The sequence below is a fragment of the Geotrypetes seraphini genome, chromosome 3 (genome assembly GCF_902459505.1).
Source record: "Geotrypetes seraphini chromosome 3, aGeoSer1.1, whole genome shotgun sequence".
NCBI classification, from domain to species: Eukaryota; Metazoa; Chordata; class Amphibia; order Gymnophiona; family Dermophiidae; genus Geotrypetes; species Geotrypetes seraphini.
In genome coordinates, this window is record NC_047086.1 from 47,159,079 (window position 1) to 47,183,629 (window position 24,551).

At 42.1% G+C, this 24,551-nt stretch overlaps 1 protein-coding gene across 11 annotated transcripts in view; it reads right to left on the reverse strand.

The window, feature by feature from the left end:
• Window positions 1–24,551, reverse strand: part of MYO6 (myosin VI) — a 426,976-nt gene that overhangs the window by 282,323 nt on the left and 120,102 nt on the right. For all 11 annotated transcript variants that reach the window (XM_033936483.1, XM_033936482.1, XM_033936481.1 and 8 more), the window contains 3 exons: window positions 21,964–22,037; window positions 7,596–7,725; window positions 3,213–3,318 (listed from right to left, as the gene is read on the reverse strand). In XM_033936483.1, the coding sequence (XP_033792374.1) occupies window positions 3,213–3,318; window positions 7,596–7,725; window positions 21,964–22,037 (310 nt within the window). The remainder of the gene's footprint in view (window positions 1–3,212; window positions 3,319–7,595; window positions 7,726–21,963; window positions 22,038–24,551) is intronic.

Consider the following 24,551-nt stretch of genomic DNA (forward strand, 5'->3'; position numbering starts at 1 on the left):
ATAATAGTCAATAGCCAATATAAAAATATCAAATCGCGGCAGAGGGTGTTACCAAGGGCCGACAAGGTAAATGTTCCAACCCTCATTCAATTCCTATGAGCATCATAGCATGTACCTCACTGACCTGCGGTAAAACCACAAGCTGGCATATATAAATAAGCATACACACAAAACAAACTAAACTAAACCAAACTAAACCTTAAGTTTATATACTGCATCATCTCCACGGAAGTAGAGCTCGGCACGGTTTACAAGAACTTAAAAATGAGAAAGGGTAGGAAAAGGTTTACATAAGTTTATAAGTTGAGTGGAAAAGTAAGGGAAAAAGAAATTACAAACATTAATTACATAAAATAAAAAGTAGAAATACAACCAACAAGAACATAATTAAGATGTACTTTTTATTTTGAAAGAGAGTTTTTTTGTCGATGCTTTCTCCAATCCTATACATTTTCAAAAGTGAAATACTGAGACAAGGAATAACATAAGAATTGTCATACTGGGACAGACCAAAGGTCCATCAAGCCCAGCATCCTAAACAGCTATGTGAAAATAAAACATCTTTGCTGCTAACAAGATGGCTGTTTCTAACAGCTCATATAGATCATTTGGTTCAACCAGTTTACACATTAGTTCCTACTTAATGTGCCACTGCGATCCTCATGTTTTTGTTCCCGTCACTCTAGTGTTTGAATTCTCTCATTGTTTGGGTCCAAGCTTCTGCTGAAAGCTTGTTTCAGGTACATACCAGTCTCACAGTGAAGAAGTATTCTTTATTATCCCATATTCCAACTTAAGAATAAAAGGTTTTCATTTACTAATACACTTGATAGATGATAGAAAATATATTTGGCACTGGAAGCAGGGCCAGTTTGAGACATGCTGGGGCCCAAGGCAGAAATGAAGGAGGGGACCCTTCTCCCAATTTCCCCACCCACCATTACTATCACATATAAAACAACTTTAAATGGCTTCTTCACACACAAAACACAAACAGACCTTCACCAAATACAGAACAATGGATCACAAATTTGAAACAGAAATATGAATACCAAAACTAAACTTAAAACCCCAAAAAGTACTTCATTTTGTACTGAACACAATCAGTGGCATAACCATGAGAGGGGACTGGGCCTCCCACTTTGAGCTTAGGCTCCCTTTAAAATGAATATCTTCCTTGCTGTAGATAGTGGAGATCCCAAGCCTCACCAGCTGATGACCACCTCCTTCAGGTCCAGTGACCAGAACTTTCTTATCAATTTTACATCTCCTTTCAGTCCCAAGCTCTCCCATCTCGCTCCTTTCCCAGCCTCTTATCTACTCCCAATTACCACATTTCTACCATTGTTCTCACTGTTCTCTCAGTCACCTTCTTGTCATCCCCCTTTTGACCTCTTCCACATGGCTCACCACTTCCAGAATCCTCATCCCTCTCTCCACTCTTGTCAGGCTTTATCTCCCTATCCCTTTCTCTCCATCACCTTCTTATCCCATCTCTCTTCCCTGTGCCCCTCCCATAGGTCCATTTTTCCTCCATGCTCTCCAGGTCCAACAATTCTCCCTCTCTTTTCTGTTGTTCTTCTTCCCTCCCTCCTTTACAACACCAGGTACAACTTCTCTCCCTTTCTTTTCTCAACTGTCCTCCCTTCAAGTATCTCTTACCCCTTATTCTACCCCACCCCACATCCAACTTCTCTCCCTTTCTCTTCTCTACCTTGAAACTATTGTCCACCACCTCTCTCCCCCCTCTGTTCTGGCCCCATAAGTTCTTCCCCCTTCACTTCCCCACACCCCAAGTCTGACACTTCTTGAACCCCCTTCCCTGTTCTTCTTTAAAAAAAAAGTGGTCCAGGCTTCCTAAGCCTAGCATGTCCTCCCCCTTCTATCTATGCTAGTCTAACATCACCCTCACCTTTAGTCTTCCTGACAAAAAATATTTTTGTTACAGGGGACTGTCAGATGACTGCAATTCTGAAGTGCTGCCTGCAGCCCCTCTCTGTACTTTCTTTCTACTGCAGTCCATCACCAATGGTGCAACTTCCTTTTTCTGCCTGGATGGACCATGGCAGAAGGAAAGCATGGGAGGGGGAGGTGGAGCGAAGGTAGCACTTCACAATCACTGCCAAAGCCGGCGGTCCAATGCAACAAAAATGTTTATGTCAGCAAGAACGAAGGTGAGAGTGATGTCAGACTGGTGTGAACAGAATGGGGAAACCATGCCAGCCTACAGAGTTCCCCCTCCCAAGAGTCTTGGGGCCCAGGGCAGTTTGCCCGCCCTCCCCCCCCTAACGCCAGCCATGACTGGAAGCATATACCATACAGTTTATAGCACTTAGATCATAAGATCAGATCAAATTATGGAACAGATAGCAGTTAAGGAAAGTCTCTGTTTAGTGTTGTTCTGGCGGTTCCACTGGCTGATCTTTGTTTCTCTAGAATTCGGAGTGGTACCAGATAACTGGAGAAGGGCGGATGTGGTCCCTCTCTACAAAAATGAAAATAAGTAAGAAGTAGGAAACTACAGGCCTGAAAGTCAGACTTCTTTGGTAAGTAAATTAATGGAAATGCTTTTAAAACAGAGAATAGTGTTGTTCCTGTAATCCAGAGAATTACAGGACCCGAGACAACCTGAGTTCACTAGAGGCAGGTCTTGTCAGACAAATCTGATCAATTTATTTGACTAGGTGCCAGAAAATTGGATAGAGGAATGCACTAGATGTGGTGTATTTACATTATAGCAAAGCCTTTGATAGTATTCCACATAGGCGTCTAATAAATAAACAAAGTGCCCTAGGTATGTGCCCCAAAGTGATGGACTGGGTCAGGAACTGGTTGAGTGGAAGGCAACAGAGGGTAGTGATCATTGGAGATCACTCTGAGGAAAGGGATGTTATCAGTGGTGTGCCTCAATTAATTAGTGAAGCTCTTAAATTTTCTTTTAGCCCCACTCTTTCTTGGGGGCTTGAAAGAAGATGAATTATATCAATGAGTTCGATTTCCTTGATATTTTCTTGCTTTTAGTAATTTTGTGGTGCATTCACTCTATTATTATTCAATTTTGCAAACAAGACTCACAAGTAAATTACATGTAACAGAAAATAAAGTTTTTTAAAAAAGGAAAAGATATGCATGGAGTATGGATGTGATTTAAACACATTATCTTCTAAGCCCAGACTAGATGTATACTATGCATTAAAAGGAAGCTCACAAACCTGAGGACAAATTTGGTGTTTTCTGTTTTGCCAGCTCCTGATTCTCCAGACACAATGATAGACTGGCTCATCTTCAGTACTTTCATATCACGAAAGGTTTTATCAGCTGGAATTTAAGCAATATTTCAAAAATAAAAAGCAAACATTAAAGAGAGAATTGAATTTTTCAATGTAACAGGTTATATGCAGATGATTTTTTTTTTTTTTTTTTAATAACCTACTGGTTCAAAATGTTTTTTTATATCATGACATTCCATGGTTTCCATAGCAACTCCCCACCCCCAGCATCACCACTTTCCTTACCCCTCCCTCCCCATTCTCCAGCAAAACTACCATCACTTTACTTCACTCCTTCACATCACCATGTTTCCCATCCCCCATTCATCCTACATCATAAAAGGCGCCACCATATAATTCACACCATCCATCACCATATGAGGGCAGGTATCCTCCTCCACAGAAAGTACAGGGTGCAATTTTGAGAGATAAGCATGTGACGCAAAGGAGGCTGCCATCACAGCCTTGATACATGAAGAAGCCACCTCAAAAAGCCCTTTCAGGATAAAGAGCATGCTGTGATCTTGGAGTCATTTAGTAGAACACCCTTCACTGCTAGAGAGGGCCTTGCACCGGGTGACCTGCGCCACAGCAGAGTCCACCTTTGGCTGCTCAAAACTGCTGAACAGCAGCAGCCAATGGAGAAAGTGTAGCAATAGCTTTACAGTTGGAAAGAGCTTACTGGAATCCCACTGGCCCGTCACCAGACAGAAAAAAGTTGAACAGCACATTAGAACGGTCCATGACCAAACATTGAGATATAGAAGGCTGAGAGTCCAATTTAAGACCTTTCAGGGCATCAGCATAAAATGGTGGACAGAGACAGACCTAAAAAGGCTGCGGACGCTGGGGTCCTCACCCAAATCCAGACACTCCGAAGTATCGCGCTGACAAGTCCCTGCAAGGGTAGCAGCAGTAGCATCCAAAATGTCAAGAGACAGGATAGGCATAATATCGATGCAACAACTAACGCAATCGAGATTAGTCAGAGCCAGAGGAGAGGCCTCCCGCAAAGGGACCTCAGGCACTGGAGTAACCAGCCTGGAAAAAAGTGATGTGCCCGCCAACTGTGTCAAATGAACCAGGTCCGAAAAGCATGCTCCACAAAAGAGCTGAAGGAAATCCGAGGAAAATGCACACCCTACAGTCACTGCTAAGTCCAGCTGAGGTGCTCACACTGCACCAAAAGAATCCCCAGACTCAGAATGCTGACGTTGGGCGCCAATGTCCAGAACAGCTAGTGGGTGAGATTCTTAGCCCAAAACACGGACCCAGGCCAGTCCTCAGCCCTGGAAGACCCAGAGGAGGCAAAACACGAAACTCCTGCCCTTCCTCCCCGTGTGCTATGGCACGCAGTACACAAATGCTGTTCTGGTGCCAATTTAGCACAATCCATAATGCAGTCAACAGATTAGGGGCTAAGGAGTCCATCCCAATTGATCTGCAACAAAATCGAGGGATTTGAGGCAGAAATCAAGCTTTGAAAAAAAGATCGATTAAAATCCAAGATGGTTGCTTACCAGCGAATTCATGCCAAAAACGGCAAAAATAAAGAAAATCCAAAAATATAAAATAGCAATTTGGAGTTTTCGGAGGTGGGAGACTTGAACTCTACCCTCAGAAAGAATGGAAGTGTACTTACAGTCTGTGAAGTACCTGCCTGCCAGCTCTGTTACACTGCAGCTGAATGAAGGAAAAGGATTTTCTGTCTCAGAAACTGTTCCAAATGACCAAACCTGAAGATCTTCAGACTGCCAGTCGGACAGACTGACTGGAACCTCCACCTCCACCACAACTCTCCACACAACTGGAAGCAGGAAACCCAGCCTGCACCCTGAAACCCATATTGTGCTTGGGACGCATACAGCCTGTGATTAAATTCCTGACAGAGTCAGAGGGCAAGCGAACTCCCAGGGAATGAACCCTGGGTCTGAGAAGGGTGGCAAAAGCAAGCTGGCTCCAAAGATCCACCAAAATTTCTCTGTGAATCAGCAGTTCGGCTCCGTGGAACTTCTTTCTTTCCTTTCTTTCCTCCAGCAGAGAACACCACATGGGATCTCAAGGCACTAAAGCCACCGAAAGAAAATGAACTTTAAGCGAATAAAATAAGAAAAAGATGCAGAGCAGATCAAAAGACTTCTGCACGGATTGTTTGTAGAAATTGAAACTGTAGGGGGCTCTAATTCACTCTCTAAGGTAGGAGGTGCACATGCTCATAAAAGTGTTTGGATTTCTGCAACTCCCAAATTGCAGGAAGGGATTGAACACCTAGAGCTTGGATTCCAGAAAGGAAATAACAGAATGATCGCTTTGTGGGAGTCAATCAAGGACAAAAGATAAGGACTAACTCATAGCAAGTGTACTGCTTCTCCACGACAATGCACCAGTGTACCTGCCTTGATATTTACAGGCTGCCATTCGAGAATGTATATTTCAGCAGCTGAACCATCCACTCTACAGTCCCAACTTGACTCCTTCAGCTTATTTCTTGTTTCAAGTTTTGAAGAAATCTGTCCATGGACAGAGTTTTTCAAGTGATGAAGATGTCAAGGAAGCTGTGACATCTTGGTTTGAAGGTCAAACAGAAGAATTATGTTAAAAGGGGTTAAAGTCATTGCAGGTAGAGAAATTATTGATCTCTCCTAATATCTATTCTTAGACATGTTCACTGTGTTACAGATCTTTGAACGTTCCACAAAATGACATTTTTTTTTTCTTCCTCACAAAGATAGTATACAAAGACAACAGTAGCAGCTGGAACATTGGGTTAAGGGGGGCACAGGAACAGCAAAAAAGGCAAGCACATGGAGTTGGTGGGAGAACAAATGTAATAATAGAGGTAAAAAGAAAAAAGGTTTTTGCAGAAACATCCAGGATCTCAATTTTTGGTGTAAACCAATTCTATCAAATTTCTAGTCAAGTATGGTTTATCAAAAGGAGGGGATCTGTTTATACTAAAATCAGGAAGCTCTTATGCCACAAACTGCCCCAGAAATTGATCCATAGACTGCAAATTGTGCAAAATACAGCAGTCCATCTTTTGTCTGAGAACACATTACCTGTACAGTATACTTTTTGGTGGACAAACCAAGATACTGTACATTAAAATATGCTGTCCATGAAAAAGGCATAGGCCGCTTCTTCAGTATCATCCTTGAAAAAAACTCTTAAATTACTCAAATAGGAAGTCTCAAGACTGCCAAAAATCAAATTGCTAATCTTTTTAGGCAATTTATGTGGTTTTCGATTTATCCTGCTTAATGACTTGCTTTATAAGAAAAGTTCAAACCAACATATGTACATTATTAAATGATCAATGATACATATAATTAGCCAATAGCACAGCCATCCCCCCTCCATTCAACATCATCTTTAGCCTTCTCCTCTCAATCAGCCCTATACCAATAAAGTACTATTTTGAAAACTATCACCCCATTTTCCCTTCCTAAGGAGAAAAGATGACGGAAGTGCAATATTGACACTGATTCTTGACTATTGCAGTGCCCTTTATTTGGGTTTACCAAAATATGTAGTTCAGGCACGGCATGATTGATTGTTGGTGCTACCAAGTTTGAGCATATAACACCAATATTGCTCCAGTTGCATTGGTTGCCCATCTCTGCTTGAATTGAATTTAAAATGCTCTGTTTGATCTACAAGTTGATACATACACAACAACCGATAGCAGTTAGTCTTCTTTTTTAATATCAACCAACTAGGAAGTTGTGATCCGAGGAACACTGTTTTGAAGTGTCCTGATTTAAGCAGGTGATACTAGGGAGTTGTCGTCATTCCATGATAGCAGTTCAAGGCGCGTTATGGAATGCCCTACCACTCGAAGTAAAGAAAGCGTCTACACTATTAAGTTTTAGGAAACTGTTAAAAACTGAATTGTTTGTGCGATATTTCTCAGAATTATTTTTTTCTACTTGACAGTTCTATAAGGAAGCTGAATTGATGTTTACCAGTAGGTATTATTTGTACAATATGTCTTATAAGTATTATTGAAATTTTAATTGTGAATGTAATTTTGTAACTCACACAGAATGTTGGGAGTAAGAAATTTTTCAATAAAAAGGGGAATACTCATTTTATTGCCACGATGTTAATAGGATGACCAGTTTTCTTGTAACTTTATATTCTGATTGACAGAAGCAGGTAACACTTTAAAAATTAACCAATTTATTAAGGCATGAGCTCTCAAGGACCAGAGTCCACTTCATAAGATTATCATCATGATTATTTTGTTGTATCTCATCACCCTTAAGTACCTCTCCAGGTACACGGGTGATGAGTAGTGAAATAAATATATCACTAGTCACCTACCTATTGCATATACATGTGGTGGTAATGTTCCAAGGGATTTCCCCTGATACTTTTTAATGGTTTCTGAAGTATAAAGTTTAGGTACATCAAAGTATGGATTCACTGCTATCAGTATGTTGGCCACATAAGTCTGTGAAGAAAGAAAACATATGAATCATGGGCAAAAAACATCATTCATTTAACATTTCTAACCAAGCTTCATTGTATAGATCACAAGTCTCATAAGAAAAAGAAAAACATCAAAGAGACTTCTTCATCTTATTGGAAGATGGTCTAATATAGTTAGTACTGCAGTAAACTAGAAAAAAAAATTAAAGAAAATAACAAACTTTTAATTTTTTTTATATCCAGACAAGACCAAATTAAAGGTATTGAGCACTTTAAAAATTGGCACAGACCAGTGGTCACTGTAAGGTTAGACCCCCCAAAATGTTTTCCCATAGGCCTTTGCTGACATTGGTTAGGCCAACTGAAAATGCTGACTGCTAGCAAATGCTAGGATGATAGTCATCAAATCCAATCCTCGAGGTTGTATGGACCCCTTTGGCACACCACAGTTCAGTGTCCAAGGTGCCCAAAGTGCACTGAACAGAATCAATTGTAGTCTGTCTGCAAATAGAATTTGAACCATGTAAATATTGTGTTTCAGATACAGTTTAGTACCTGTTTCTGCTAGTCTTGTAAGTATAACAGTATGATCCATAGTATTGAAGGCTGCTGAAAAATCCAGCAACACTAGTATCGAAGCAGATGGGGATCACGGTTTCTGTATGGATCATCAAGAAGGGACACTCACTAACTCAATAGGAGCAGTAGAGGGAAATTAATATACACTTCAATTCCAAAAGACCCTCCACTTATTAATACACTAGACACCAGAAGAAGAAGGAGCACAAGAACTGACTTTGCTCCATAACCAGGTCTGCGGCCAGACTGACATGGGTCTAGTTAATTACTTTCAATTAGCCAATCGTTGAGTTGAACACAGGCTGTCTGTTCTATAAGTTTTGTCAGGAAAGGATTGTTAGACTGGTTGGTAGTTTTTGAGCTTGTCTTCATCAAGGGAGCTCTTTTTCAGTAGGGAGTGCATCACAGCTCTTTTTAGTATTGTTGGTAGTATCTGATCCCAAATCTCCTGCTATGCTCAATGTCGAATCAAAATGTTTTTCCACACTGGATCTTTTGGGCTTTTAGGGCCTGATTCTATATACACAGCGCCCTAATCACAAATGCTTATCGACATCTAACTAAAATCTATGTGCAACTTGTTTTTTAATGGGTTAAATGGCATGGTAATTGCCACACAATTAAAAACCCATTAAAAAATAATTTTAATTGCCAATTTAGGTTGTGCATGGATATCAGTGAGGTGTCCTATGACGCTTAATGATGCCTACCTTTCAGGTAGACGTAGTTAGGTGTGGAGAATAGGCATGGTTGACTTAGGCATTGTTAGGCGTCACAGTTAGGCACTGGTAAATTAGGCTAGGTAAAACATGGCTTAAAATACTGCCGTCTATGTCAAGGATGCCTAACAGATGACTGACAACTGTGCCTACCAGTTAAGTGCTATTTAAAGAATCGGGCCCTTAGTGGCCTCTTTTGCATACATAGAGATCACAATGAATGTCCAGATGGTCAGGACCCAGACACTGAATACACCAATTATGGGGGGTCAGAGTTTGAAATGATCCAAATTACATCGAGTACACTTCTTAAAGCCATTTGGCACCCACTTTGACATGGAGGGAAAAAACAGCCGATGCAAAGTAAAAATGCTCGATGGTCTGGGTAGCTCAAGTGAAAAATCTACCAAAAAACGTTAACACTCCCTGAGAGGAAAAAGGTCTCAAAGTGGCCCAAAGCCCAAAAATTCAGAGGTTGATCAAATTTAACTCAATAAAATTACCAAAAAATGATAAAAATTAAGAATTTTGAAAAAAAAAAAAAAAAAGAAAATAATACCAGGAAGGCACAAAAAAGCTTCAAAGATTTTGATATGCAGAGGAGAGACTGAAAACAGAGCTTCTCAGGTCCAATGAAAACTTAGAATTGATGGTCCCATGTACCGATGTCGAGCAGCAAGGCACCTGCACACTTGCAGTGTGGACATTGCCTAAAAAGATTTAAAGTGATTGTGTCTGTACCAGGTTCCATGGATAAAGTCACCTACATATGAGAATATTATGCTTGCTTGTCTTCAAAGAACCAGCAGTTCACTAGGCAGATGAATTATGTTTCTTTTCTCTTTGTTTCTCACTTTCTACTCTGCTTCTACTTTTATTGAGTTACACTGTCTTTCTTCTAGCTTTGTTCTTCTTTTCTGTTTTTTCTGTTCTCGCTTTCATATAATTGACTGTTTTTAAATTGTAATATTATGTAAACCACTCTGATTAACTTGTTGAAGGGAAATAAGGAAGCACTAAATAAACATGAAAATCAATAAATGCTGTTACTAAAATATTTTCAATATCTTTATCTAATGATCACCTGAATAAGGAGAAATTATGTTCTTACCTGCTAATTTTCTTTCTGTTAGCCTGTAGACCGGTATAGTTCCTTTATGGATGGGTATTATACCTCACTGCTACCAGCAGGTAGAGACCGAGATCAAACTTGTATATCAGTATAGTTTCCCCTCTACTAATCCAGTCTGCCAAATAGCCAAACAGAACATAGGAAAATTCTTAACTGAAAACAGTAAAATACGCTCCGAACAGGAGTGGAAAAATAACAAACATCCGGAAACAACTGTTGGAACATGTTTAGAACTTTATCCGGGAAAATAAAACATCCCCACAGCTCACCAGCTAAATTAGCTGAGCCAACGCCGCTGTTCTTAATTCTCCCCGGCCCTAGAAAAATACTAGAACCCGTAGAAAAATTCAAAATCTGCACACGAGCAAAAACCCGCAATCACCGCACAAAGACAAATAGGGTGGGAACTATACCGGTCTACAGGCAAACAGAAAGAAAATTAGCAGGTAAGAACCTAATTTCTGCTTCTGTATCACCGACACCGGAACACGTTCACCAAAAACCGTGTCCCAATGCACTTGAACATCCACACAGTACTGTCTGACAAAGGAATACAGAGAAGACCAAACTGCAGCCTTGCAAATATCCACTGGAGGCACTAGAAAGGACTCAGCCCAAGAAACTGCCTGACCCCTAGTGGAATGAGCCTTGAGAAATTCTGGAACAAGCTTCTGCTTCAGAAGATAAGCAGAAGCAATAGTCTCTTTGATCCAGCGCGCAATAGTAGCCTTAGAAGCGCCTTCCCCCTTACGAGGACCCACTAGAAGGACAAAGAGATGATTGATTTTTTTGATCTCCTGAGTCCTCTGCACAAAAGAACGAAGGACCCGACTGACAGCCAACTTGCGCAGCTGTCGTTGCTCAGAAGAGCCCTCCCAACTACCCAACACCGGGAGGACTACAGATTGATTGACATGAAAAGGAGAAACTACTTTTGGCAAAAAAGAAGGAACAGGCCTCAAGACAACCCACTCCCTAGAAAAACTCCAGAAAAGGAGCCCTACAAGAGAAAGCCTGCAGCTCAGAAACACGTCTAGTTGAAGTAATGGCCACCAAGAAGACCGCTTTAAGAGTAAGGTCCTTCAAAGAGCAGTCGCCCAACGGTTCAAAAGGAGGGCGCACTAGAACTGACAGAACCAGATTCAGATCCCAAGAAGGAACAGAGGGCCGCAAGGGAGGCCTGAGCAACTTGGCTGCCCAGAAGCAGCGAATCACACCAGGATTGGCAGTCAAACACTGACCTTTCACTAACCCCCAAAATACTGACAAGGCCGCAAGCTGAACACGGAGAGAAGACCAAGCCAGTCCCCTAACCAGGCCATCCTGCAAGAACTCTAAGATGTTAGGCAGGGAAGCATGAAAAGAGACAACTCCATACGCATCACACCACTCCTCAAATAGACGCCAAACCCTCACATAAGCCTGAGAGGTGGAAAGCCTCCGGGACCCCAAGAGAGTTGAAATCACTTTATCTGAATACCTCTTCTTACCTAGGCGACCCCTTTCAAGAGCCAAGCCATAAGACAAAAGGGACCCGGATTGAACATTGGAATGAGACCCTGAGTCAGAAGGTCGTCCAAGAGAGATGGAGGAAGAGAATCTGCCACCAGATGCCTCACCAGATCCACATACCATGATCGAGGCCAATCCGGAGCCACCAGAGCCACGAGGCCCAGATAATGGCGAATTATCTGGAGAAGAACTCTGCCCACTAATAGCCACGGTGGGCATACATACAACAGCCCCTCCGTTGGCCAGGGTTGAACCAGAGCATCCAGGCCCTTGGCCTGACCATCTTTGTGACGACTGAAGAAGCAGGGAATTTTGGGGCTGACCCCAAGACTGCACTATCAACTGAAAAGCCACCTGGCTTAGACACCACTCTCCGGGATCTAGCACCTGACGACTCAGGAAGTTCGCCTGAACATTCTCCACACCGGCTATGTGGGATGCTGATATTTCATGAAGGTGCGACTCTGCCCAGACCATGAGCAGAGTTACCTCCTGTGCCACCAAAGTGCTCCTGGTGCCCCCTGATGATCGACATAGACCACAGCCATGGCATTGTCCGACAGAACGCCAGACGGATGGCTCTGGTCTCCAAGACATTGATCGACCAAGAAGCCTCCTCCATGGACCAGGTGCCCTGAGCTGAGTGAGCTATACACTGAGCTCTCCAACCTTTGGATGAGAGGAGTAGAGGGGGGCAAAACCGCCGCTGTGTGGGGCCGCGCCAGGGAAGATGTCGAGGGTAAACACCCCCTCCCCCCCCGAGACCCCCCCGGAGTGGACATGGAACCTCCTGCCGCCATAAGATTTACAAAGTGCTAGCTTAAATTCATGGGGAAAAACCCCCGGCAGACCCAAGGGACTCCCTGCCCCAGTAGGGGACCCTGTTATACCTTGCCCCTGTATTTTCAGAACAGGGGGAAGGTTACCTGAGGTAACTGAGAAGAAGGAGGTTCCCGCCGAAAATGGATCCGAAACCGCCAAAATTGGAGTTCCTGAAGGCTACCACATCTGAAAAGTCTGGGACTTTCCTGACACTGAGGCCTAGGAACTGACCAACGCGAAAAGGGAATCCCCAGCCGGACCGGCGATAAGAGAATCTTTTCTCCCGGACCATTGGCAGCTGGGGAGCCCTCTACATGAGCATCGGGGGAAACCGGGCTTCCCCGCGATCCGAAACCAACTCGCAAGGCACCATCATTGGGGTGCCCTGGACACGGGCATCCGCTGCCAACGAGACTGCCCCACTGCTCCGGCCTGCACAATGCTTGCTCAGGCCGGCTGCGAGTACCTCATGTATGGATCACAATGAGCAGTTTTGCCCTTTAAAAGTGCTCATTGTGCCAGAAAACGTCCTAGCTGAAAGAAAAAGAGCCGGTTAGTTGTGAAAAACACAAATAAACAGGCAGTTTTACATGGAAATGAGTCCTGTAGACCGACACACTTTTTTTTTTCAATCGGAACAGACTCCACAGCTCTCAAGCTGGAGAGCTAACCAACCAAGGGGCCAGGCTGCCTGCTGAGGCACCTCTACAAAAATATGGGGAGGTGAGGAAGGTGGGGGGGAGGGACCCAACACAAGACCTGCTGGGTTTTACACCCCCGAGGTTGGACAGATCCCCAAACAGAACCTGTCCAAGCTCTATCCGGCACAAAAGGGGAACCAGGAGTCCAAAAACAAAGTTCCAACAATACTTAGAGGGGAGCCGAAAATCCTTACTACCTGCTACCAGAGACTGAGGAAGACTGGATTAGTAGAGGGGAAGCTATACTGAAATACAAGTTTGATCTCAGTCTCCACCTGCTGATAGAAGTGAGGTATAATACCCATCCATAAAGGAACTATACTGGTCTACCAGGCGATACAGAATTTAAATTATCCATACCTATCCAACTCAGTGTTATATTTCTGTTACTCTGCTTCATAGGTTCTTGGACATATGTTATTCAATGCACAATTTTCTCCTGCTAATCTTATTCCCTATACAGTAAAACATTTTAGCCCAGCAAAATTAGTGGTAAAATCACTACAATATAGGGTACAACAGTAAGCAGAAAAAATACATGCAAATTGATGAACAAAAATTGCTCCTGATGCAAAAACAAAAAACTGTGCTAAAATGCAGGACAAATCTTTTTTACTCTTCTCATATAGACCTGAATCTTTATGCCACGCAGGGCTAGAGTAGAAGGGTAATCTGAGATGAATTGTGGCACTTTACCTCAAATTATCCAAGATCCCCAGTAGTTCTACTGGGCATCCCAACCCCCAACCACCTCCCCCTGACAATACAAAATAATACACTGATGGTTCAATAAGACCCCACCAGATTCTCCAATTCTCCTCAAAGTTAGGAGTCAGGAATGATTCCCACTTGCTCCTGCTTCTGGCATTGCTGTCTTCCAAAATGGCAGTGCCTGACCCCTAGGTATAAGGAAAGATGTTGAGTGTGCATCACTCTTGCCTTCCAATTACAGAGGTGGGGAGATGCATAAGTGCCTATAGGAGTCACCCTGGCTCAGACACCCTCAACTTCCAAGCCTCCAGTGTTGGACTGAACCCTTCCCTGTCAACCTGGGCTTGGGAGTGTTTGGAAATTGTAATGAGGGGTTTGAGAGTGTCAGATTGGGAGTGGGGGCCAGAACCACTGGGTCACCAAAGAAACTTTTGGAGATTGAGGTTTCAGGACAAAACTGAATTTTGGTTTCGGTGCTGAAACTGGCAGGAAATCCGTATTCAGTCTTGTTTCCGTTTCACCCAAAATAATAATAATAATAATGAACTTTATTTTTGTATACTGCCATATCAATGAGTTCTAGGCAGTTTACATCAAGAAAAGCTGGACAATCAGTGAATCATATAAATACACCACATATACATATCATAAGTACAATACTAAAACAATTAAGATATGAATTAGTTCCATCATAGACCCAACCACAATCCCGCCATCCCAGGGCCTAGGTACAAACACCTGACAGTGTCAAGTCAGGGCAGGAGCTCCTGCCCAAGCCATGATTGTTACTGGAGTTCAAAATAACTATTTTGAGATTGGAGCTGGAACAGGCAGGAGCGACTAATGATCACTGTTGCCCTGACTAGACACTAGACTGCTAGTGGTTGTACAGTAGACCTGGGGGGTGATCCTTTTGTTCAGGAGGTGGGGGCTCCTCTTTGAGAGAGCTGTTCCTGTTCAGTCAACAGTTTCAGTTAAAACCAAGTGGAAAATTTCATCCACAGTTTTGGTTTCAACTGAAACATTTAAAACAAAAATGGTTTCAATCATCTTCTAGTTGAGGACCCTGGCTGGTCATTTTCTTTAAAATGTCTCCCTTTCTATCAGTGTGTGAGCCAATCCCTGCTTATGCACTGAAAGGAAGAGAGATATTTTACTCATGATGCAGCAACCGACTGCATATTATCATGGTGGTGTAAGCTATTTTTTTCGATGATAGCTTCCTCTTTTATAATGCCATAAGTTTTCTGTACCAAAGCATAAAAAATATTTTTAACCCATGCGTTAAAATACTATGCAATGAAGTTTAGTACAACATTCTAATACACTATTTGCTGCCTTGTGGTCCTAAATTGAAAAATTATTCCCTGTCCTTCCAGATCTATTTACACAAGCTAACAAGCTGAAATAAACTACACAGTAGACTCTCAGATAACCAGCACCCATGGGAATTGATAGATGCTGGATAAATGTAATTTCTGGTTGCTTGAGAGCTACTATTAAAAAATAGGCCTAACTAATACTATACTCCATACTATGCCATACCATAAACTGTTCCAGACAAACTACCGGACATGTGGTAGGCAAAGCATGGGCATACTTAGGTGTGGCATGCCAAGTTTACACTTAAATTTTACAGTATCACTGCATGTGTCAACACGTTTTAAGGCAGTGGTATCTTCTATTGCTGGCAAAACTTACATTTTAAAATAAGAAAGTTCCATCAGGAAGCCCAAATTATGAGTGTTCCTTAGAACCTTAGTCTTCACTCCCAATTCTTGGAGGCTAGAGATATCCTGAAAAACTGATCTGTTAGGCCCCAAGGAATTAGAATGAATACCAAAGTACTAGAAAATCATGAAGGTTATCAACCTAACCTAAGAAAATGTGAGTCAGGAGTCACCATCTCAGAAAGTCTCCTTCGTCTATTAAAAGCCACGCCACAGCCAGGTTGCATCACCCAACTGATAGGTATGTCCTATAACTCTTCATGCGGCTAGCCAGTCAGCATGCTTCCATTTTCAATTTTTCCTCTTTTGTTTTGTTTATAGGACCAAGGAAATAATTTAATTTTCTTTCCTTAGCTCAGACTCTTGCAGCAGTAGGAAACACAGCACCTATTGCAGGCCTCTTGTTTCCTTTCTATCTTACAGCTGTCATTGCTAAAGCAGATGGCAAGACTAGCTCCTTAATGTGGTCAGACTGAATTAAGTACATTAGGAAAACTGATATCAATATAAAAGATTAAACCTGTCACCTGAGCCAGGAGGTGCCAAAGGAGCAGCATTTACTTGGTTTATAAATAATGAAGAAAAGAGAAGTTTCTTTTATTGGTAATTGAGCTATTGGCCAAATACTATAATCACAAAGCGGCTGGTGCACCATTAAAGCTGGGTACATGCAATATTTGGCAGAAAGGCCACATAAAGATAGCAATGCATGTTATATAAGTGCAAACTTACATGGGAAAGTTATGTACGTAACGTTAAGACCACTATTTATAAAAGTTTTCTTATACAGACAGCTTTATCCAGAGCAAATGAATACCAACGCTCTCCAGGTAAATTTAGATCCTATCTCTAAAATATATCAGCCCTTCTTAAAGTTAGAACAGATATCCATTCATTTTCCCTCCTTTTTTAATGTGGATATGGTGATGTACTTATAATACTTTTTTCTTGCATCATTTTGTTATGACCATCAATAAGATTCAATGGATGAAAGAAAATATATAAGGAAAGATAAAACAGTATGTTAAATCTTCTATAACCCATCAATCCCCATACCCCCCCTCCCCACCCTCACCAAGAAAACTTTACAAAACCATGTGCTCCATTCTAGGTGCTTTCTTGCTAGTGCAGAATCATCCTGTGGTAAAATTCCAATGTGCAAAAACCAACTATGCATTATATAAAAAAAAAAATCCCTAAATTTTTCTCAGAGGGGCGTGTCTAGGGGGCGAGTGGAGAGTGAGCATGACAGTGTGAATCAGTTATCAAAGCCACATCAGTACACGCTAATTAGCACAATGGGTGATGGTAAGGACCCATGTATAATTTTTGCTAATCACTGCATACTAATGGAAAAATCAGCCAATTTCCAGCTGTGGTAGAAATAATAATAATAACAACAACAGTTTATATACCGCAGGACCATGAAGTTCTATGCGGTTTACAATGATTAGCAATGTTACAGATTGAGTGAATAAACAAAATTACAGATTGAATGAATAAACAAAGTACAGATTTAGTGGTTCTTGCGCTCGGTTGTTAAGGACTAAGATTGAATAGGTTGGTTTCCTAAGTATTTCAGGAATAGATGTGTTTTCAGGCATTTCCTGAATTCTCCATAGGTAGTAGGCACAAGCAATTAGTCTTAGCAAGCAGGAAAACCCCACCTAAGGGCATGCTAAGTCCACTTTTTACCACCACTTAGTAAAAGGATCCCTTAACTTGTTTTGAGCTTGGGGAGAAAAGGATAGAAAACTAATTAAATAAATAAAAGGATAATCCTACCACATGAAAGAGTGACTCACCAATCTGCAGTTTGGTTAGCTTCACTGAGAGATTTAAGGCCCAAATTCACTAACGCTCACCTACCTTTGGGATACATTGGCGATCCGGGGCCGAGTCTTAGCGGGCGACCAATTCACTACAGCGTCTTCATGCAAATGAAGTGATCAGACGCCTGCCCCTTACCAACCCCACGGATTGCAGAAGAGCGATCCTAACGCATGCGCAGACCATCTTCTTTGCCTATAGATGGTCTGCGCATGCTCTCCGCGCTGTGGGGAACGTGATTCCTGTTTTCTTTTGCAGCTCTGTTTAAATGGGAGGCAGCTCCTGTGCAGGCTTGCACAGCGTTCAGTATGGACGCAGCAGTGAAAAGATGATCGGTCCACGTTGACGGGGTGCATGTGAATCCGGCAGGAGAACAAAACCGTTTCCCCTTGCTTTTTTCTCATCCCACCAATCTCTCAAGCGAAATATGGCTCTGGGATCGCTAGAGTTGAAATGAGCCCCTCCCCCGCTGCTGCCTCCAGTGATCCTGGCCCGGGGGGGAGTGGGGGTTGGTGGTAGTGGAGATGATCCTTTTCCTTTCCCACTGTCCGGGCCGTAGTGCTAGTGGGAGAACCAGTTCATCATATGTAATCCTGCCCTGTGCTTATTGTATTGCAAGCTTCTTTTGTTTTCTCTCTGCCTTTTCCGAAGTCGTTTATTCTGCTTTCAGCTCTCCTTTTCCCTCTCTTCTAGTTCAGCAGACTCCACTAACTTGGGGCAGCAAGAGTAAGGAGAGCCAGGGAGGCAAGAGTGGGAGAGTCAGGGTAGCAAGAGCAGGGCGGTTTTTACATTTTCAGGGCTGCAGGAGGAAAGGACGTGAGCGACTGGTCCCCAGCAGTCGCTTCTTTTTTGATCAGCCAGCCCAGTCGGTGCTACTGAAAATGTTTTGTGAATCGCAACCTTTCCTACTTTGCATGCCGTTCCCCCTCATTTGCATGCGCGGATCGGATCGGGAGTAAGGTTAGTGAATCGGGTCGGGGTCGCAAAGGGCTCGCAAACCGATCGGTACACGATCAGTTTGCTTAGTGAATCTAGCCCTAAGTATACCTTATTTATTCTTGTTTGGGATGGCATGCACTCTAAATTCTTCAACTGAGTATGCAACAAATTTAAAGAAATAATGGATGTAGCGGGATATAATTTTTTTGAATGAATGAATAAATAAATAAAATTGTGTTTTCATTTTGATTTTTTGTTGTATACCATTTTGATTGTTGTATACCATTTTAGACAAGTCTGGTTTTTGACTGTGCAGACTTTAATATGTGAATGTAATATGAGAAAAAAAAAAAAATATTGCCAGCCAAAAATTTCCATATTCAAATAAACTTGGAATACCTCCCCCAGCACTTCAGATATTTATGAGATAGGATAAATGATCCATTTTCTAGAATCCCGTATAAAAATAATTCAGGTTTTTAGGGGGAAATTCTGTAACAGATGCCAGTTTCTTCAGTCGCCTAAGAAGTGGTTGAGAATCACACACCAGTGTCTTATACAGAGTTGTGACTGCCCTAAAGGACAGATGCCCAATTCTCTAACTGGCTGGGTGCCACAGGCACTGGTTAGAGAATCCCACCTGATCCCAGCAAGGAAACCTTCCTGGAACGATCAGCTAAGCAGCTGCAGCAGAGAACTCCCAAACCCCCAAGCAAACTCAGCCAGCAGGAGGGTTGCCCATTCCCTCCCGCCAGAACTCCCCAACCCCCACTTATGAAATAACTCCCCCCCTGCCTGGAGTCGCCCCCCTCCAAGACAAGCAGGGCAGGAGGGATGCCCACACCCTCCTGCCAACACCCCCCATACCCCTAACTTTACCCTCAAACACCCCCCCTCACCGTACCTTTTAGTTGACTATCTGGCTGGAGGGACGCTCACACCCTCCAGCTGGCCTACCATTTCAAAATGGCAGGCCTTCCCTTCCCATTGCATTCTAGGATATACCAAGGAGGTGCCTAAGGCTTGGCTCAGGTGCTAAGGCCCCTCCCATTGGAGCCGCCTTAGACATCTGGGCCAACCAGAGTCATATGCCTCCTTCTCAGTGCATCCTGGGATGCAGTGGGAGTGGCCTAAGACTCCAGTTGGCCGAGTCGGTTAGGCATCTGAGCTAATCAGAGCCTTAGACCCTCCCCAGTACATCCTAGAATGAACTGGGAAGGAGAAGGCCTGCCATTTTGGAGTGATGGGACAACCAGCTGAAGGGTGTAAGCATCCCTCCGGCTGGACATTCAACTAAAAGGTACAGGGTGGGGGGTTCCAGTTCTGGGGATGGCAGCAGTAAAGAGTGAATATATCAAACACGTATTGTAGATAATAGTTAATAGCAGGGATTCATTCAGGCCACATAAACTCGAATTGCTGACAGGACATACAATGTATGAGAAATCATAATACAACGGAGAAAAATAAACCTCAATTGTGGAAGGCTGGGACTACACAAGTACCCAAACCTAAGCACATCATCACGGGTTTATAAAAAAACTCCGTATACATGTAAATCAATAAATGAATCAATCACTTCCTTTCATACAGAATCAAATTTTTCAGAAGCTTTTTGTAGTAACAGCTATGTGTACAAAGTTCAATGCATTATTCGTGTTCAAATAGTGGTGACCAGAAACCCAAACTTAACTACATTAATGGCGAGGGCTACAGCTCATTCACTTATGTAGACGGTTTGTGGAGGCGTGGAGCAAAACGTCACAATCAAGGAAAAATACACTCATCTGAAGGTGTAGAACTTCAAAAGAGGCTTTAAGCTCCTGGTCCCGACAGAAAAGGCTTTCTGTTTCGCCTGGAAAGGCTACTTCAGGGGATCTATGCAGTATCAAGATGTCTCCTCGCTTCTTATAACCAAACAATAGTGAAGCCGGCTCCTCTCAAAATGGTACTGGGACTGTGAGACGCGCCCGGCTCGAATAAAAAGACAGACGAACCGGGCGACGTGACGTCATCACTAAACGTGATGCGTGATAGGCTAAACACCGGCTCCTATAAAACCCCATATAATGAAAAATTAAATATAAAATAATGGATTTCAGATTCAGAAGAAAGGTTGCCATTCATAGACAGTATTTAAACCGAGCGGTTCTAAAGTTTGTAATCGGTTAATCCATTGTTGCTCCTTCTGCCACAACACTCTTCTGATGTCTCCTCTTCTCTGAGAGGGAGGCATTTTCTCAATCACCCAACACTTCAAATTTTCAAATCTATGCCCACATTGAATACAATGAGCAACTATAGGAGCTGTCAATTTTCGAGTATTCAGACAACTTTTGTGCTCTGTTAGTCTCACAGTTAAGAGTACGTGACGTTTGACCTATGTATAGTAGGTCACATGGACATTGAATTGCATACACGATGTTCATAGATTGACATGAAGAAGAATGATGTAAAATATAGTTCTTACCATTATTCGGGTTAATGAAATTAGAAACAGTGACCATTATATTACAATTAGAACAATGACCACATGGCCTATGTCCCAATGTGGTATTAATGTCCTCATCCCTAAATTTTTCTTTAGAAGTATGAAAGGAAGTGATTGATTCATTTATTGATTTACATGTATACGGAGTTTTTTTATAAACCCGTGATGATGTGCTTAGGTTTGGGTACTTGTGTAGTCCCAGCCTTCCACAATTGAGGTTTATTTTTCTCCGTTGTATTATGATTTCTCATACATTGTATGTCCTGTCAACAATTCGAGTTTATGTGGCCTGAATGATTCCCTGCTATTAACTATTATCTACAATACGTGTTTGATATATATTTATTAGCTATTACGATTGTATTCCAGAAAATTGTCAGCAGTAAAGAGTGGGCATCCCTCCTGTCAGACTTACCTCGGTGGGTGGGCGGTGGGTTCCAGCGGGAGGGAGTGGACATCCATCCTGTTGACCGACTTTCCAAGGAGGAGGGGGGATTCCTGCTGTGGTCGCTCAACTAATCGTGGCAGGGAGGTTTCCTTGCCATGATTAGATCAGTGGCTGCATCCATTTGAAATGTAGGCCAGCATTTTGCTGGCCTACATTTCAGACAACTGGAATGCCGCTTAAACTCACCAGAGTCCACTTCCGGGCGAAACCATGCCCAGCCTTGGGTGAGCTTAGGTGTCCCTATGCATTTCCCTAGACCCATGAAAATACCTAAACTGTAGGCCACCTAACTCAGATAGGTCTTTTCGAAAAACATGTGTCCAATTGGCTGACAGACAACGGTAGGATGCCTACTGCTGCCTACAATCAGGACGCCCATTTATAGAATTAACCCTTTACTGCCTGAGCTATCAAAAACCACCTATTCAAACTATACCATATTGTTTCTTATACCCCGCAAATGTCAACTGAGAATCATTGTGGCTTACATAAGATTAATAAGGCCTCTTAATTCTTTGAAAAACAAAATGTCTAATTTGAAAATAATCAAGAGATGCAATTTATCTTCCAAGTTCCAACACCACTCAATGGATTTTCTATTGATAAAGTCCCCTAAATGCAACACTTAAGAATATACAGTACTTACATAAATTTTGTCCTTACTGTATCGAACTTTGATATTGTGAAGAAGAGTGGCTTCGTTCAAGTACATTAAAGAACCTAGAAGTTTAACAACAGCACATTCAATGATTACAATGAACTAAAAACAAACAGGCAAAAACAGAGCATTTACCTCCTACACCCCACCTTGAATACACAGTTAAAATTCTATATAGCAAAAAACATACAACTATTTCACTAGTCAGTCTTTATATGTGGGTTTCATTTCTACTTCAACAAGATCTATTTAGACATCTTTCCATCTGGCTGCTGATTCTGTTGGCACCTTCTTGCCAGTATGGTTTAAACAAGCTTAGGTATGATGAAGTGCAAATACTGTATTACAATAGACAAAAGTCAAAAGAGCACAATCATCGGATTTCTTCTGTCCCAAGGAAGATTTTTTGTGTTTTGTGTGAACTTTTCTGTTTTATTTTCTCTCTTAAGTCTACGATTATTATTCAAGTTTCAAGTTTATTTAAAATATTTGATTTGATCGCAAAATCCAAATCCAATGCAATTTACATTTAGGACTCCTTTTATCAAGCCGTGTTAGTGGGGTTAGCGTGCGCGACTTTTAATTAAGCGATGGCCAAAAAACTACCGCCTGCTCAAGGCAGGCGTTAGCGGCTAGCGAGGCCGGTGGTTTAACGCGCGCTATTACGCGTGTTAAACCGCTAGCGCGGTTTGATAAAAGGAGCCCTTAGTTAAAAATTAGGTTAAAATAAAAATTAAAAAACAGGACAATAATACGTTTGAAAAAGGGAGGCGAAAAAAAAGTGGCTTACATACAATTCAAAAACAAATAAAAAGGGATAGGTAATGAAACAAGAGGTTGGGGAACGTTACCCACTTAATTTTCACTTGGTAGTATTCTTAGACCAATGTAAAATCATAAAATTTAAATGAATCAGTTAAAAGCGTCCTTAAAAAGCCAACTTTTTAGGAGACTTTTAAACTTGCTGAGTAATTTTTCTTCTCTTATGTTGATCGGGAGCGAATTCTAAATTTGAGGGGCTGTAACAGGGGGGAAAAAAAATCACATCCCTCCTTGAATAAATGAATTTTAACGAGTGACTACTAGCAAAGATTTTTCTTCAGATCTTAAGGATTTTGTGGGAATATATGATATTAGAAATCTTTCTAAGAATGCAGGAGCTTTGTTTACTAATATTTTATGTGTGAGTAATGCCTTAAAAATTTGTTGTGGAGGGTGGCCTATAAATAAATTGTGCATATAAAAATATATTTTCTGGACAGTACAATATTTTATATTTATTTATATGATAGCTTTGTAAGACTCTACTCTCCAGGGATATAGACAGTTTACAAAAAAGAAAAGAAAAAAAAACATTATTAATCAAATTCAAAACATACAACAAACAAAACTAAAATCAATTAAAAATTATAACATTACTAAACAAAATATGCATGATGCATGAATAATAATTATAGAAAGTTGTAAATCGATCTTCAAAATCTGTCCAAACAAAAATGCCTTAACCCTTTCTGAAACTACTTAAAATCATAAAGTTCCTGGATCTCAAATTGAAGTGAATTCTAAATGACTGGAGCTGCCACTGCAAAAAATAATCTGTCCCCAAGTACTATGCTTCCAAACACTCTTTGCTGAAGAAATTACAAACAAGTTCTAGTAGGTCAGAGCTAGATGGCTGAAGCAATGATGATATAAGGAAAAGATATACCATGCAGCATGAAAGCACAGTTACTTACTGTAACAGGTGTTATCCAGGGACAGCAGGCAGATATTTTCATTGCTGGGTGAAGTCACTGACGGAGCCCCGGTACGGACACTTCAAGAACTTGAAAAAGTTCTTGATGCCCACACCGCGCATGCGCCTTCCTGCCCAATGTAGGCGCGCAGTCCCTAAGTTAAGATAAGCCAGCTAAGAAGCCAACCCGGGGAGGTGGGTGGGTTGTGAGAATATCTGCCTGCTGTCCCTGGATAACACCTGTTACGGTAAGTAACTGTGCTTTATCCCAGGACAAGCAAGCAGCATATTCTCACTGATGGATGACTTCCAAGCTAACAGAGATGGGATGGTAGGAGAATTGGCCAAAGAAAATACGGTGTCAGGTCAAAAGCGCGCCGGGACAAAGGCGCGCGCCGCAGAAAATTACTGTTTTTAGGGCTCCGACGGGGGGGGGGGCGTGGGGGGGGAACCCTCCCACTTTACTTAATAGAGATTGCGCCGCATTGTGGGGGCGTTGTGGGGGGTTTGGGGGTTGTAACCCTCCACATTTTACTGAAAACTTCACTTTTTCCCTGTTTTTAGGGAAAAAGTGAAGTTTACAGTAAAATGTGGAGGGTTACAATCCCCCAAACCCCCCACAACGCCGGCGCAATCTCTATTAAGTAAACTGGGGGGGCTCCCCAACAAAAACCCCCGTCGGAGCCCCTAAAAACTGTAATTTTCTTCGGCGCGTGCCTCCGTCTTGCGCTCAGTTGTCGGCGCGCGCCTTTGTCTTTCGCGGGGTTGTCTATGAACTGAAAATACAATTGTAAAACATAATGGCCCAAGTGCCCATCCCGTCTGGAGAAAGACTCCAGAC